General features: G+C 38.0%; 1 protein-coding gene across 5 annotated transcripts; it reads right to left on the reverse strand.

Annotated features, from left to right (window-relative positions):
* Positions 1–927: 927 nt before the first annotated feature.
* LOC115226413 (zinc finger protein 626-like) lies at positions 928–8,424 on the reverse strand. Of its 5 annotated transcripts, none has more exons than XR_005004405.1 (5): positions 8,054–8,424; positions 2,486–3,517; positions 2,091–2,160; positions 1,577–1,850; positions 928–1,336 (listed from the first exon to the last, which is right to left on the reverse strand). XR_005004405.1 is itself a non-coding variant. In XM_036515455.1 (5 exons), the coding sequence occupies exons 2-4, from the start codon at positions 3,135–3,137 to the stop codon at positions 1,601–1,603; spliced, it is 747 nt and encodes a 248-aa protein (XP_036371348.1). In that variant the 5' UTR covers positions 3,138–3,517; positions 8,054–8,424; the 3' UTR covers positions 928–1,493; positions 1,577–1,600. The 5 variants fall into 5 exon arrangements, 4 of the variants coding, with proteins under 4 accessions (XP_036371348.1, XP_036371347.1, XP_036371346.1 ...); XM_036515455.1 differs by having other exon boundaries at positions 928–1,493; positions 1,577–1,625; XM_036515454.1 differs by having other exon boundaries at positions 928–1,625.
* Positions 8,425–16,938: the final 8,514 nt, after the last annotated feature.

Below are 16,938 nucleotides of genomic sequence, written 5' to 3' on the forward strand. Positions count from 1 at the left end.
CCTTTACAAAAATATTTCTATTATTATATCTTACCGGTAATGATACATAAATCTGGGTTTATAAATGAAATATCTTCAATTACAATAGACACGTGCTTCCACTGACAGAAAACAATAGAAATTGGCTTTCACACTAGAAATGACAAAACCCGACTAGGAAACAAAAACGAGGGAACGAAATTAGTTTCTATTTATAAGCGCCTACAAAATCATATATGTATTATTTCGAAAACTGTTATTTTGAAATATAAAAACTATATAAAACTTTACTTAAAATACGAACACAGGGTAATTCTATACATTTTCTCCGCCGACAATATCCGATCGGCTGAGTCGTGTCGGAAGGGACAATAAAACTCGGTGCTATAATTCTGAATATGTTTCTGAAGAACAATGAAATATCGATCTAGCTTCACAGGAGCTCAAAAAAAAAGACGTAAATATCATTCCCATTTTAACTGTTTCTCAAAGTTAAAGAATGGATACAGACGGTGACTGTCCTAATTTTTAGTTCGTTTCGTTTTATCCATATCGGTGTTTCAAGTGGTGCCGTGAAATTTTAGTCCGAGTTGAATGGACATCATGAAATATACTGATTAGCCACAAGAAAAATAGATTAAAAATAGAAAATACATGGAGAAATACAAATAAGAATTTTAGTCGGCTGTGGGAAAATAATTACTGCTTTTATTGATTCATTGTATAATATAAGTAGTATTAAATATATAGTCTATGATATATATATACCAGGCGGCGAGCTGGCAGAAAAGTTAGCACGCCGGGCGAAATACGTAGCCGTATTTCGTCTGCCGTTGCGTTCGAGATCGACTTTGCCCTTCATCCTTTCGGCGTTGATTCAATAAGTACCAGTTACGCACTGCGGTCGATGTAATCGACTTAATCCGTGTGTCTGTCCTTGTTTGTCCTCTCTGTGTTTAGCCCCTTGTGGGTAGTAAAGAAATAGCTATATATATATATATATATATATATATATATATACTTACACCATCCTGTACAAGATGTCGGGCGGGTTATGGACTGACGTGGTCAGAACAGTCAGCTTTACCCCAGAAAGCATAATGATATGGCTTTTCCCTTGTGTGAATACGTGTGTGCATAGTTAATTTACCTTTTGCAGAGAATGATTTACAGTGATATCAAAGTGATTTGGTTTCTCCCATTTATAAATACTTTCATGTTTGGTTAAATTGCTACTTTCAGAGATAGATTTACCACAGATATCACAGTGATATCGTTTTCCACCTGTGTGAATGTTTGTGGTTGGTTAAATTGCTACTTTGAGAGAAAGATTTATCACAGTGATATGGTTTTTCACCTGTGTGAATATGTCTGTGGTTGGTTAAATTTTACTGTGAGAGAATGATTTATCACAGTGATATCATTTTCCACCTGTGTGAATATGTTTGTGGTTGGTTAAATTTTACTGTGAGAGAATGATTTACCACAGATATCACAGTGATATCGTTTTTCACCTGTGTGAATATGTCTGTGGTTGGTTAAATTTTACTGTGAGAGAAAGATTAACCACAGATATCACAGTGATATCGTTTTTCACCTGTGTGAATATGTCTGTGGTTGGTTAAATTTTACTGTGAGAGAATGATTTATCACAGTGATATCATTTTCCACCTGTGTGAATATGTTTGTGTTTCGTTAAATTGCTACTTTGAGAGAATGATTTACCACAGATATCACAGTGATATCGTTTTCCACCTGTGTGAATGCTTGTGGTTGGTTAAATTGCTACTTTGAGAGATATCACAGTGATATCGTTTTTCACCTGTGTGAATATGTCTGTGGTTGGTTAAATTTTACTGTGAGAGAATGATTTATCACAGTGATATGGTTTTCCACCTGTGTGAATATGTTTGTGGTTGGTTAAATTTTACTGTGAGAGAATGATTTACCACAGATATCACAGTGATATGGTTTTTCACCTGTGTGAATATGTTTGTGGTTGGTTAAATTTTACTGTGAGAGAATGATTTACCACAGATATCACAGTGATATGGTTTTTCACCTGTGTGAGTATGTTTGTGGTTGGTTAAATTTTACTGTGAGAGAATGATTTACCACAGATATCACAGTGATATGGTTTTTCACCTGTGTGAATAGGTTTGTGGATGGTTAAATTGCTACTTTGAGAGAAAGACTTACCACAGATATCACATTCAAATGGTTTCTCTCCAGTATGAATACAGTTGTGATCGGCTAAATTCTCACTTCAAGAGAATCATTTACCATTGAAATGGCTTCCTCCCTATGTGAATGCATTTGTGTTTGGTTAAAGTGCTATGAAAAGGGAATGATTTACCACAGATATGACAATGATATGGTTTCTCTCCTGTGTGAATACGTTTGTGATCAGTTAAATTCCCTCTTCGACAGAATGGTTTACCACAGATATCACAGTAAAATGGCTTCTCCCCAGTATGAATACGCTTGTGGACAGTTAAATTGCTACTTTGAGAGAATGATGTACCACAGATATCACAGTTATATGGCTTCTCACCAGTATGAATACGTTCGTGATTAGTCAAATTCCTTCTTTCAGAGAATGATTTACCACAGATATCGCAGTGGAATGGCCTCTCTCCAGTATGAATACGCGTGTGAGATATTAGGGCACTTCGAAAAGAGAATGATTTACCGCAGATATCACAGTGAAACGGTTTCTCTCCTGTATGATTATGCTTGTGAGATGTTAGAGAACTTGCAGCAGGGAATGATTTACCACAGATATCGCATTCAAATGGCTTCTCTCCTGTATGAATACGTTTGTGAGAAGTCAAAATGCTACTTTGAGAGAATGATTTACCACAGATATCACAGTGAAATGGCTTCTCCCCCGTATGAATACGTTTGTGAGATCTCAAGGAACTTCCACAAGAGGATAATTTACCACAGATATCACAGGGAAATAGCCTCTTACTAATATGAATACGTTCGTGATTAGTTAAGTCACTTCGAGCAAGGAATGATTCACCACAAATATCACAGTGGAACGGCTTCTCTCCTGTATGAATTCGTTTATGGGTAGTTAAACTATGTTTGTAAGTGAAAAACGTTTTACAGATATTGCACTGATATCTTGGTTGTGGTTTCTCTTTCGACATCTCTTCACAATAATAATATATTTTCCAGCTTTCTCACACAATCCATTTGTCCATTATTTTATTGTCATGATCACATGGATATATTTCCTGTTTACATTCAAAAGTTTATTCCAAACAAATAATTTTACAGCCTTATTTCCATTGACTGCTGTCTCTGCTAATGTCTAAAGCTGATGTAAGATTCTGTTTAAAATTATCCAAGTTTAATTTGTGTATAAAATCATTTTGTAGACATTCCACACAGTTAAGAAATATTGCTATCAATTTCAGTTCAGAAGAAATATTTTACTGTAATTCTCTAGGGTTATTATTTTCTTTCAGCTTTGAAGGTGATAAATTTTGATGGAAACAATGCTGCGATGCCAATGTCGTCTGATATTCTGAAATAAAAAAAGAAAAACAATAGTGTAAGTTATAGAGGACATTTTAAAACAAAGTTAAAACAGTGGATCACAACTAAAACCTTCACCATCATTATTTCCAATCCTTGTGATAGAAGCTGAATTTTTCTATAAAAAACGTCTGATAATTTTGCAGCTTCAATAAAAAAATATATTACTCTACTTTTGGTATTCAAGTACTACTTTTTCTACTCTTTTTCGCATCTGTGTGCTCACCTCTGTTTAACCCTTTCGTTACTGTATTTATTTTGAGATGCTCTGTGTTTCTTTCAATTACTTTAAATATACCAAAGAATTTAGTAAAATAACTTAGTTATCATTAAGCTGGTGTTAGGAACATAAATTGTGACTAAGGTTTGGTGGAAGATTTTAATTCAAAACTTATGAAAACAAGACATTTGTACTCAGAGCCAGAGGTGGTTTCAACCAGGTTGTTATCAAAAGGGTTAAGAATTGTTTCTCTATTATATATTTTAACCCTCTCGTTACCATACTTCTGTTGAGATGCTCTGTGTTTCTTTCAATTAATTTTAAATATAACAAAGAATTTAGTAAAATAACTTAGTTATCATTAAGCTGGTGTTAGGAACATAAATTGTGACTAAGGTTTGGTGGAAGATTTTAATTCAAAACTTATGAAAACAAGACATTTGTACTCAGAGCCAGAGGTGGTTTCAACCAGGTTGGTATCGAAAGGGTTAAAATGTCACACAGTGGGAATGTACCTAGAACCCCACGGTTGGGAAGCAAGCTACTTCTCACACAGCCATGCGTACAGACACAGGATCCTTTCTGTTTGAACGGCAGTTTTTTCTAGCGGTGTCATATGAAATTGTCACCCATAATTATGACCCTTGTATCGATCTATTGCATTTCAACCTGTTTTAGGGTTAGGGGTGGGGGGAAGGGTATCTTTTTTTTTCTTCAGAAATGTAAATAAACCCAATCTGTTTCTTAAACGAGGGACATATTCATATGGCACACATTGTTTTCACCTCAATAGACGTCATTGATTGGTTGAAATTGCAGAAATTGAAGAGAAAAAAACAACAAATATCTTACAAACCATAGAATTTTCTCAATAAAGCCAAGAGAAAAAGATGTTTTATAAACACATTCTACCAGTATACGAAGTTTAAAAGTGTTTAGTTACCTAGAAATTATTTTAAAAAAAACTGCCGGTGAAACCGAAAAGAACCGGCACATATTTTATGTATTGGTTATGTTGGCACGTTACATACTCTCTCTTTTTCTCTTTTCCTTGTTTCAGTCATTTGACTGCGGCCATGCTGGAGCACCGCCTTTAGTCAAGCAAATCGACCCCGGGACTTATTCTTTGTAAGCCCAGTACTTATTCTATCGGTGTCTTTTGCCGAACCGCTAAGTGACGGGGACGTAAACACACCAGCATCGGTTGTCAAGCAATGCTAGGGGAACAAACACAGACACACAAACGTACACGCACATCTATATATACATACATTTTTACGACGGGTTTCTTTCAGTTTCCGTCTACCAAATCCACTCACAAGGCATAGGTCGGCCCGGGGCTATAGCAGAAGACACTTGCCCAAGATGCCACGCTGTGGGACTGAACCCGGAACAATGTGGTTGGTTAGCAAACTACTTACCACACAGCCACTCCTATATACATATATACGACAGGCTTCTTTCAGTTTCCGTCTACCAAATCCACTCACAAGGCTTTGGTCGGCCCGGGGCTATAGCAGAAGACACTTGCCCAAGATGCCGCGCAGTGGGACTGAACCCGAAACCATGTGGTTGGTTAGCAAGCTACTTACCACACAGCCACTCCTATATACATATATACGACAGGCTTCTTTCAGTTTCCGTCTACCAAATCCACTCACAAGGCATTGGTCGGCCTGGGGCTATAGCAGAAGACACTTGCCCAAGATGCCGCGCAGTGGGACTGAACCCGGAACCATGTGGTTGGTTAGCAAGCTACTTACCACACAGCCACTCCTATATACATATACACGACAGGCTTCTTTCAGTTTCCGTCTACCAAATCCACTCACAAGGCTTTGGTCGGCCCGGGGCTATAGCAGAAGACACTTGCCCAAGATGCTGCGCAGTGGGACTGAACCCGCAAACATGTGGCTGGTTAGCAAGCTACTTACCACACAGCCACTCCTGCGCCTATGTTTATGATTTATATACTGTTCATGATTTGACAACATTACATAAACATCACAAATTATGGGCTGTCTCTGTAGTCATTTTTGATTCCTCTCACAATTCACTTTCATTTTCCAAAACACTTTGCTTTCCGTTTTTAAACAATTTGCATTCGCTATTTTGGGACTGAAAACTCAAACGTTACTCTTTTTACTTGTTTTAATCATTTTGACTGCGGCCATGCTGGAGCACCGCCTTTAATCGAGCAACTCGACCCCGGGGGACTTATTCTTTTGTAAGCCCAGTACTCATTCTATCGGTCTCTTTTGCCGAACCGCTAAGTGACGGGGACGTAAACACACCAGCATCGGTTGTCAAACAATGCTAGGGGGACAAACACACACATATATATATATACTCTTACTCTTTTACTTGTTTCAGTCATTTGACTGCGGCCATGCTGGAGCACCGCCTTTAGTCGAGCAACTCGATCCTCGGGGCTTATTCTTTTGTAAGCCCAGTACTCATTCTATCGGTCTATTTTGCCGAACCGCTAGGCGACGGGGACGTAAACACACCGGCATCGGTTGTCAAGCAATGCTAGGGGGACAAATACAAACACATACACACACACACACATATATATATATATAGATAGATAGATAGATAGATGAGTGTATTTTTACCTTGTTAACAATTAACACGGAAAAAATAAATAAATAGTTACCAGGGCAGCAAAAATCTCACAAGTAAAGATGTTGTAACTCCTTGTTTATAGAGGTAGAAACTTCGTGTTTACGTTGAATATTTTGAATAATATATGAATAAATAAATGGAGTTTAACGCAGGTGTAAACAAATATTTTTTACTTTCTACACATGTTTCGAAAATTCCACTGATACTATTCAAAAGAATAAATGGTATAAACAATGCAATCTTCTCCTCAGGAAAGTGAAAAAAGCGAAACTTGTCAATATGACATTTTAGCAAAAAATGATGGATTTGTATAGCGATAGACAGAATGCTATTAATATTGTTTAAAAAAACGGTATATGATATAACGTCATAAGTAGCTAACAGAAAGAGTAGGGATACCAATAGTGAATGTTGAATATAAAGGAAATTAAAGTTTAAATTATATATAATGATAGAGACTACTTATATGCACTAAATGTATATATATATACGACAGGCTTCTTTCAGTTTCCGTCTACCTAATCCACTCACAAGGCTTTGGTCGACCCGAGGCTATAGTAGAAGACACTTACCAAAGGTGCCATGCAGTGGAACTGAACCCGGAACCATGTGGTTGGTAAATATATATATATATTTACCAACCACATGGTTCCGGGTTCAGTTCCACTGCGTGTCACCTTGGGCAAGTGTCGTCTACTATAGCCTCGGGCCGACCAAAGCCTTGTGAGTGGATTAGGTAGATGGAAACTGAAAGAAGCCTGTCGTGTATATATATATACATATATATATACATTTAGTGCATATAAGTAGTCTCTATCATTATATATAAAATAGTATATTAATTTTCTTTATATTTAACATTCACTATTAATATCCCTACTCTTTCTGTTAGCTACTTATGACGTTATATATATATATATATATATACGACAGGCTTCTTTCAGTTTCCGTCTACCAAATCCACTCACAAGGCTTTGGTCAGCCCGAGGCTATAGTAGAAGAAACTCGCCCAAGGTGCCACGCAGTGGGACTGAACCCGGAACCATGTGGTTGGTAAGCAAGCTACTTACCACATGTCTTTCAAAATTGTGACAGCGAGAATAAACATGCGGCATTTTCCCGAAATAATGGTAATTATAGTCGAGCAACATGTCATATAAAAGGACGGAAGTTGAAAGCAGAAGCTTGCGATCAGAGATAAATTTTACAGATCATCAATTAAGGCCATAAACTTAAGCTAGAATTATAAATCTTTTAAACCATTCAATATGTTGATCATAATCGTTGCACAAATTATATCTCAAGCATTGATATTCCCCAGTGGAGAATATAATTTCGAAAAACCTCATGAAAAATTCGAAAAATCTTTTGAAAAATTCCAAACAATGAATTTCGGTATATAAAATAAATTATCAAAACATTTATCTCGTTATGTCGCTTCACGTGTATAATAGAATGCGTCTATTTAAGAAAAAGGGATTGATATTTCAATCTGAAAGTATTACCCTGTATGTAAAAGTCAGCAAACGGACAACTTGCGGGAGTAAATATCTTTGTCCTAATGTTAACATGGGTTTCCCTTGCTGTATCGTGGAATGATTCGCAGAATAACAATTCTCTCACTTACACACACACATTATACAGATCTATTATTCAAGTAAATCTTTGCCAACTTACCGTTCTCCGTTCGCAATCAGTCGGTGCACAATTAGCAATTAAATCGACCTCTTTCTTATCATGTGCAATCTGCAACGTATGAAGTTGTTCCCCTTCATATATTATGAACTTCTTTGACTCTCCGGAAGAGAAAGAAAGTGGGTCGCCAATTAAAACTAGCAAAAAGCACAAATTAAAAGTGAAAAGTACTTTAAAATGGTAGCGGAGCAAAAAAAAATCGAATAAACAGATGTAGGTACTACTAGCGAACGGTGGTCCCGGATGTGCGCACACGCGCAGTCGCGCATCCGTGCTAGTTAGTCGTAAGTAGTCGATCCTACAACGACTACCTAGCAAAGTCAATAAAACACAAAATAGATATTTTTTTTTACACAAAGTAAATATTTTGGCAATCTTTCGTCTCTAGTAGACCTTTCCGTCGATTTCCGTAAAAATTTTTTTTTTTACATATGGGCTTGAGGGAACTTTTGAAGTAATGAGAGCGAAAGAGACTAAGAGAAAGGGATTGTATGACGAGGGAAGTTCTTTTGAAGTTACCGTCCAGGGTAATGTGTGTGTTTGATGGGGTGTGGGAGACAGACAGTATGTTGTGTAAGTGAAGTGCTTCTGTTAGTGTGTGTGAAGAGACAGAGTAATGTGTGAAAGAAAGAGATAACTGAAATTTTTTACTCCATGTATGTGTATATGTATGTATATTACTTCAAAAGTTCCCGCAAGCCCATACGTAAAAAAAAAAAAAATTTTTAACGGAAATCGACGGAAAGGTCTACTAGAGACGAAAGATCGCCAGCACAAAAACAAAGTAAATAATTTTTTAAACAAAGTAAATAAAGCACAAAAACACAAAGTAAGGATCAACTAGTCATGACTAGCTGGCGCGAGTACGCGCACCGGAACCACTGTTCTCAAGTAGTACCCAGATGTAAATATCAGAAGATTTATAATAAAAATCTCAGTTCTACTTAAATTAAAATCAAATTACCATCATGTTTTTTTTTTATGTTTACTGCTGTGCAACGTTACCGGTGAAGTAGCAAAGAGGGAACCTATAGACCAATGTGTCTCAACCTTTTTACCCTTGCGTAACCCTTAAAATAAATAACATGTCTCAAGGAACCCCTACACAAAAAAAAAATATATATATATATCATATCTTTCTCATATTTTTTCATCGTAGTTCACGTGGTAAATATCATATATATGTGTGTTGTATTTTTTGGATAACATAATAGGTTAGATAGGATGATGTCTATATTACAATAACCAATATATTGTGCATGTAATATTACGATTATGAAATTAGCATTAGCTTATCTCACTCTTTCTCGGAGAACCCCTAGGAAATTTTTGCGGAACCATAAGGTTCCGGGAAACCCCGGTTGAAAAACACTGCTGTAGACAATGACCTATCTTGCAAACTAGTTAACGAACTGGTCGATAGAAAAGGAACTTGGGCTTTAATAGTGTTTCGCATCCTCTCTCACGTTTTAGATTTTTAACACACAATAATCAACACTTCAGAACATCCTTGTTTGTAGTTATTTTTACGCATAGCATAACAAAAGCTATATTCCATAATGTTTTGGAAGAACTAATTGAAAGCGAAAAAAAAACTGAAAATAACGTAAAGTGTACTAGCCATCTCAATGTGGCTAGCCACTGGGGATAAGAGAACAGAAAGTGTGTCTAAAGCCAGCTGGAGACGATGATCTCCTGGGGCTAAAAGCTTCAGTAACACCCACCCCTACAGGTCTCTCCAATCGAAAACTGAAAATAGTTCTTAGTAAAAAATTGAATAAGTATGTGTCAATATCACTAGGTTTATATTAAAATCTTCATTTCTACTTGAATTAAATGCAAATATCCGTCAAATGAAAGTAAAGTATCAAAAGATTTATTTTTTTAAATTTCAGTTTAATCAAAATCAAATTTACGGTTATCAATTTGTGTTGCAAGATTCCTGATGTGAAATTATGTGTAGAAATTCGTGTTGTATTTCAGGACGGTCATTTTTTTTTTTTTTTGGACAAATAAACACACGCACTATATATTTTTTTCTTCACCTGTTTATTACTGTTCTTATTCTATTATTATAACTCATGTCCATTGTCTGGAAATCTTTCGTCACACATTAGCAACCTCTTCAGTGACACTTTTCGTTTTCGTGTGAGTTCTTCCTCCGCCTGAGCAGAACACACATGAAAACGAAAGTGTCGCTGAAGAGGTCACAGACGTGTGACGAATGATTTCCGGACAATAGATGTGAGTTAGAATTTTTAAAAATAAGAACAGTATGAAACGAGTGAAGAAAAATATATAGTGCGTGTGTTTATTTGGCAAAAATTTTTTTAAAAATTAACATTCTTGTTTCCATGTTTACTCCTGTAGGACATTGCTGGTGAACTTGCAAGAGACGAACTATTGACAAGGACCTGCAAAGTACATAATGAACTGGTCGACAGAAAAGAGACTAGCTTTAATTGTGGTTTGCATCCTATTGAACCAGCCAGGATCCCTGGTCTGGTGGTACGTAAAAAGCACTATCCGACTCGTGGCCGTGGCACGTAAAATACTCCAATGCGACCGTACGACAGGCACCCATGCCAACCCCCTTTGCTTGTGAAGACATGTTGGGGCAAGCGAAATCGAAATCGAAATCGAATTGAACCAGCCAGGATCCCTGGTCTGGTGGTACGTAAAAAGCACTATCCGACTCGTGGCCGATGCCAGCACCGCCTCGACTGGCTTCCGAGCCGGTGGCACATAAAATACACCAATCTGACCGTGGCCGTTGCCAGCCCCGCCTGGCACCTGTGCAGGTGGCACGTAAAAAGCACCCACTACACTCACGGAGTGGTTGGCGTTAGGAAGGGCATCCAGCAGTAGAAACATTGCCAGATTAGACTGGAGCCTGGTGCAGCCTTCTGGCTTCCCAGAACCCTGGTCGAACCGTCCAACCCATGCTAGCATGGAGAACGGACGTTAAACGACGATGATGATGATGATCCTCTTTTATGTTGCCAATTAATTAACACAATATAATCAACACTTCAAAAACATCCTTGTTTGTGATTATTTTTACGCATAGCATAACAAAAGCTATATTCCGTAATGTTCTTGAAGAACTAATTAAAAGTGAAAAAAAAAAAAGACTGAAAATAGCATCTCTGTGAAAAATTGAAGAAGTATGTGTCAATATCAAAAGATTATATTAAAAATTTCAGTTCTACTTCAATTAAAGACACAATAACATAATTCCTTTAGTGGAGAGGTACTAAAATATCGTCTGAGGTTTTATAATAGTGGTAATAGGATACCTTGAAATAAAATAATTAGGATCTTTCCGGTTTGAACGGCAGTTTTTTAAAAATAATTTCCATGTAACTAAACACTTTTAAACTTCGTATACTGGTAGAATGTGTTTATAAAACATCTTTTTCTCTTGGTTTTATTGAGAAAATTCTATGGTTTGTAAGATATTTGTTATTTTTTTTCTGCAATTTCAACTAATCAATGACATCTATTGAGGTGAAAACATTCTGTGCCGTATGAAAATGTCCCTCGTTTAAGAAACAGATTGGGTTTATTTACATTTCTGAAGGAAAAAAAAAGATACCCTTCTCCCCTAACCCTAACCCTAAAACTGATTGAAATGCAATAGATCGATACTAGGGTCATAATTATGGGTGACAATTTCATATGACACCGCTAGAAAAAACTACCGTTCAAACCGAAAAGATCCAATAATTATCAGTCCATGCAGATGTGAATGATTGACAACTTTCAAAAGGCTTAAGAAAACAATAATTTATTGTAAGAGGAATTGGCGATAACATTAAATCAAAACTTGTCTGCCAGTATACAGGGTACAGCATTCAGAGATATGGCATAACAATGTCCTAGATGAACAGAAGAAAAGTTCAAGCTCCTTTTTGTCAGGTAACACTTATTGTTACTGCACAGTGTAAAAATGCGGAACATGATAAATGTTCAAACAGTCCAATAAACAGTTGTAGGAGTGGCTGTGTGGTAAGTCTGTAGCTTGCAAGCTGGGTATATTTGGCACCAGGTAAGTGTGGCCGGATCAAGAAGTAAAGGTTCTACCCAGATGGCTGGGTTCCTTGCCCTACTATGTAACATTAAAATTGTAAACTCTATATTGTAAATATTGTACACATTATATTGTAAATACTAAAACGTTTTAAGCTACTACACCCTATATGTTTGTCTGTATTTGTATGTCCCCTCTATGTAATGCCTTAATGGCGAATTTTCATGAAATAAAGTAGCTTGCTTATGATCCATATGGTTCCGGGTTCAGTCCCACTGCGTGACACTTTGGGTAAGTGTCTTCTAATATAGCCTTGGGCTGACCAAAGCCTTGTGAGTGGATTTGGTAGATGGAAACTGAAAGAAGGATGAAAAGTAAAGTTGACCACAGCAGAATTTGAACTCAGAAGACAAGGACAGATGAACAGCTACTAAGCATTTTGCTCAGTGCCATAGCAATTCAGCCAGCTCATCGCCTTAGGTTCTACGCATATCATATTCCCTATAGTCTTCCTTTTGCATTACTGCCTTTAGGCAGTACTTGATAGCTTCTCTACAGGCAAGTGAAACTGAAGGAAAATCCAATAGCAGTTATGATTAATTATCCAGAACAAATATGTAGACATAAATACACATACACAAACACACACGTGTATTCAAGAGTTGTTGGATCAATAGTGGATGGTGTTAGGAAGGGCATCCAGCTGTAGAAACCATGCAAAATTGGACTATGGTCAAACCATCCAACCCATGCCAGCAGAGACAATGGACGTTAAATGATGAATGTGAAGACGCAGGCTGGAAAGCGGAACATTTTCCTATCGAAGTCGGTTGTAGAGGGTTTGTTGGACACAGCATGAGACGACTGTTGTTATCGCTAGGCCTAACTCATCGTAAAGTCAATACCACCATGACTGATATCCAAGCTACAGTGGAGAAGGCTAGCCACTGGATTTGGTTAAAAGGAGACGATGAGCGATGGCTAGAAGTATATTGAGTTCTTCATAACCAGCTGATCTAACAAGCGGGGCCTCATATCAGTGAGTGGGGCCGGTGTGCATTGATGCCATCGAGAGGTAGGCTCCGAAACGGCGCGCATTCTCTCCTGATGACCCCATACACTTGCTGGCTTCCGGTATGTGGAGTTCTCAACTGGTAGCACTTGCATGTGCAAGTTGCTTGCAAGACATCATTATATACACCTATGCATACAGAATGTGGCAATGACATGTATATCAAAGAAAGAACAATGATGAGTATGATTATAGAAAAGAGTTGATGGATCTTCTGATTTAGCAGAATAAAAGACATTATTGGTTGTTTTCAGATGCAATGAACTTTGACAAAGATATAGTCACATTTTTTATATGCATAGATATATGTCTATTCAAGTGACAGTTTGAGAGAATGATTTACCCTAAACAGCAGAATGATATGCTTTCTACCTTGTGTGAATACGTTTGTGCATAGTTAATTTACCTTTTGCAGGGAATGATTTACCACAGGTATCACAGTGAAATGGCTTCTCCCCTGTGTGAGTACGTATGTGCAGACTTAATTTACCTTTTTCAGAGAATGATTTCCCACAGATATCACACTGATATGGTTTCTCCCCTGTATGAATACGTTCGTGTTTGGTTAAAGTACCACTTTGAGAGAATGATTTACCACAGGTATCACAATGAAAAGGCTTCTCACCTGTATGAATACGTTCATGTTTATTTAATATGCTACCTGAAGAAAATGATTTACCACAAATATCACAGTGAAATGGCTTCTCTCCTGTGTGAATACGTATGTGCAGGGTTAATTTACCATTTTCAGAGAATGATTTACCACAGATATCACAGTGATATGGTTTCTCCCCTGTATGAATACGTTCATGCTTGGTTAAAGTGTTACTCTGAGAGAATGATTTACCACAAATATTACACTGAAATGGCTTCTCTCCAGTATGAATTCGCTTGTGAGATGACAAGCCACTTCCAACAGAGAATAATTTACCACAGATATCGCAGTGAAACGGTTTCTCTCCTGTATGAACACGCTTGTGAGATGTTAAAGCACTTCCAACAGAGAATGATTTACCACAGGTGTCGCATTCAAAGGGCTTCTCACCTGTATGAATACGTTTGTGATAAGTCAAAACGCTACTTTGAGAGAATGATTTACCACAGATATCACAGTGAAATGGCTTCTCCCCCGTATGAATACGTTTGTGAGATATCAAGGCACTTCCACAAGAGGATAATTTACCACAGATATCACAGGGAAATAGCCGCTCACTAACATGAATACGTTTGTGCTTAGTTAAGTCACTTCGAACAGGGAATGATTCACCACAGATGTCACAGTGGAATGGCTTCTCTCCTGTATGAATTCGTTTGTGGGTAGTTAAACTATGTTTGTAAGTGAAAAACGTTTTACAGATATTGCACTGATATCTCAACTGTGGTTTCTCTTTCGACATCTCTTCACAATAAAAATATATTTTCCAGCTTTCTCACACAATCCTCAATTTGCTTTTATCAGCACAATACAGGCCGAGGCATTTCCTGTTCCATTCGACAGTTTATTCCTAAGAAGTATATTTACTGTTCTCTTTCCTTCGGCTGCATTCTTTGTTAATATCTGAAGATGCTGTAAGAGTCTTTTCAAAATTACCCAAGTTTAATTTGTGTATGAAATCACTCTGTAGACCAGTGCTTTTCAATCTTTTTGCTGGAGCGGAACCCCAAGGAAACATTCCACTGGCTTGAGGAACCCCTGTGCAATAATTTAATAGTCTTATGCACACATATCTGCACAGGAGAATTAAAAATTAGTCGATTTTAGCATTTTTGTAACTTCTTGCGGAACCCTGGTTGAAAACCACTGAGTTAGACACAGTCAGTTAGACACTAGTTAGACCGGTGCTTTTCAATCTTTTTGCTGGAGCGGAACCCCAAGGAAACATTCCACTGGCTCGAGGAACCCCTGTGCAATAATTTAATAGTTTTATGCACACATATCTGCACAGGAGAATTAAAAATTACTACAGTTTTGTAATTTCTTGCAGAACCCCTGGTCTGTACTGGCGGAACCCTGGTTGAAAAACACTGCTGTTGACGTTCCAAACATTTAAGGAGAGAAATGTTGCTATCAATCTCAGTTCAGAAGAAATATTTCACAGTAATTCTCTAGGGTTATTAAAAATCTATTCTGAACAACATTTTCTTTCAGCTTTGAAGGTGATAAATTTTGATGGAAACAATGCTGTAATGCCAATGTCGTCTGATATTCTGAAATAAAAGAGAGAAACAACAGTATAAGATTTAGAGGACATTTTAAAAGCAGAGATGAAGCAGTGGATTACAACTAAAACCAACCTTAACATTACGTCAGGTTTGGAATACCAACATCATTCTAAAGGCTATGCTTCTCATAATGTGTCATCATCATCATCATCATCATCTTCGTTTAGCGTCCGCTTTCCATGCTAGCATGGGTTGGACGGTTCAACTGGAGTCTGGGAAGCCAGAAGGCTGCACCAGGCTCCAGTCTTATCTGGCAATGTTTCTACAGCTGGATGCCCTTCCTACCGCCAACCACTCCGTGGGTGTAGTGGGTCCTTTTTACGTGCCACAGGCACAGGTGCCAGATGTGGCTAGCAAACAGCCACGGTTGGATTGGTGCATTTTACATGCCACCAGCACGGAAGCCAGTCGAGGCAGCGCTGGCATCGGCCACGATTCGAGGCTATGCTTCTCATAATGTGTCAATGTAAATATATCAGGGATGATGTTCTATTCCCCTTGCATAACCCTTCCAACACCAAGATAGAAAGATACGGAACTAGATTATTCAAGTTCTTCAAAAGCATAGCACTATCCATCTCAGTACAGGACACACTAGTCAACTTTTTAGCTGTTACACTAGATCTAATTCCCAGTGTATTCAAACCATACTATAAATCTAACTACAATGTTAAATACATAAACTACAATAGCATTCAACCCAAATGCATAACTCAATCCATAGTCAGAAACATTTCCACTTGCATAGCCAAAGAAAACAATAATTGCTATAGAGTGGTTGTATACTGTCAACATAACGTGACAGTCCCGTGAAGGGAATTCTTACTTACTTACTTTCTTAAGCACTCCGTCGGTTACGACGATGAGGGTTCCGGTTGATCCAAATCAACGGAACAGCCTGCTCGTGAAATTAACGTGTAAGTGGCTGAGCACTCCACAGACACGTGTACCCTTAACGTAGTTCTCGGGGATATTCAGCGTGACACAGAGAGTGACAAGGCCGGCCCTTTGAAATACAGGTACAACAGAAACAGGATGTAAGAGTGAGAGAAAGTTGTGGTGAAAGAGTACAGCAGGGATCACCACCATCCCCTGCCGGAGCCTCGTGGAGCTTTTAGGTGTTTTCGCTCAATAAACACTCACAATGCCCGGTCTGGGAATCGAAACCGCGATCCTACGACCATGAGCCCGCTGCCCTAACCACTGGGCCATTGCGCCTCCACAAAGGGAATTACTCCACCGCTATTTAGCCCTAGGAAGCATCGACGCTTCCTGTCGGCTTTGACACATTACCTGTGTCCTTATATTTGCAAAGGGGAGGCAAGCACCCCCACCAGCTAGGACTAGCAACCTGAAGACACGCATGTTTCTGGGTTTTGCTCGTCATCAGTGCAGGGTAGCATGTCCTGCCAGTTGAGATACTTGCCAAGCCTTCGCAAATATATATATTTGCAGTGAAATCTATTCACTGGTCACCAATTTCTATGACAAAGCTTTAGAAGATGCAGGGTACAAAGATAAAATAGTACACAGCTCAGT

This window comes from Octopus sinensis, linkage group LG30, assembly GCF_006345805.1.
Source record: "Octopus sinensis linkage group LG30, ASM634580v1, whole genome shotgun sequence".
NCBI lineage: Eukaryota > Metazoa > Mollusca > Cephalopoda > Octopoda > Octopodidae > Octopus > Octopus sinensis.

Excerpts from the sequence above, each read along its gene's own strand:
- LOC115226413 (XM_036515452.1), bottom strand. The coding sequence starts at position 3,137 with ATGTCGAAAGAGAAACCACAACCAAGATATCAGTGCAATATCTGTAAA.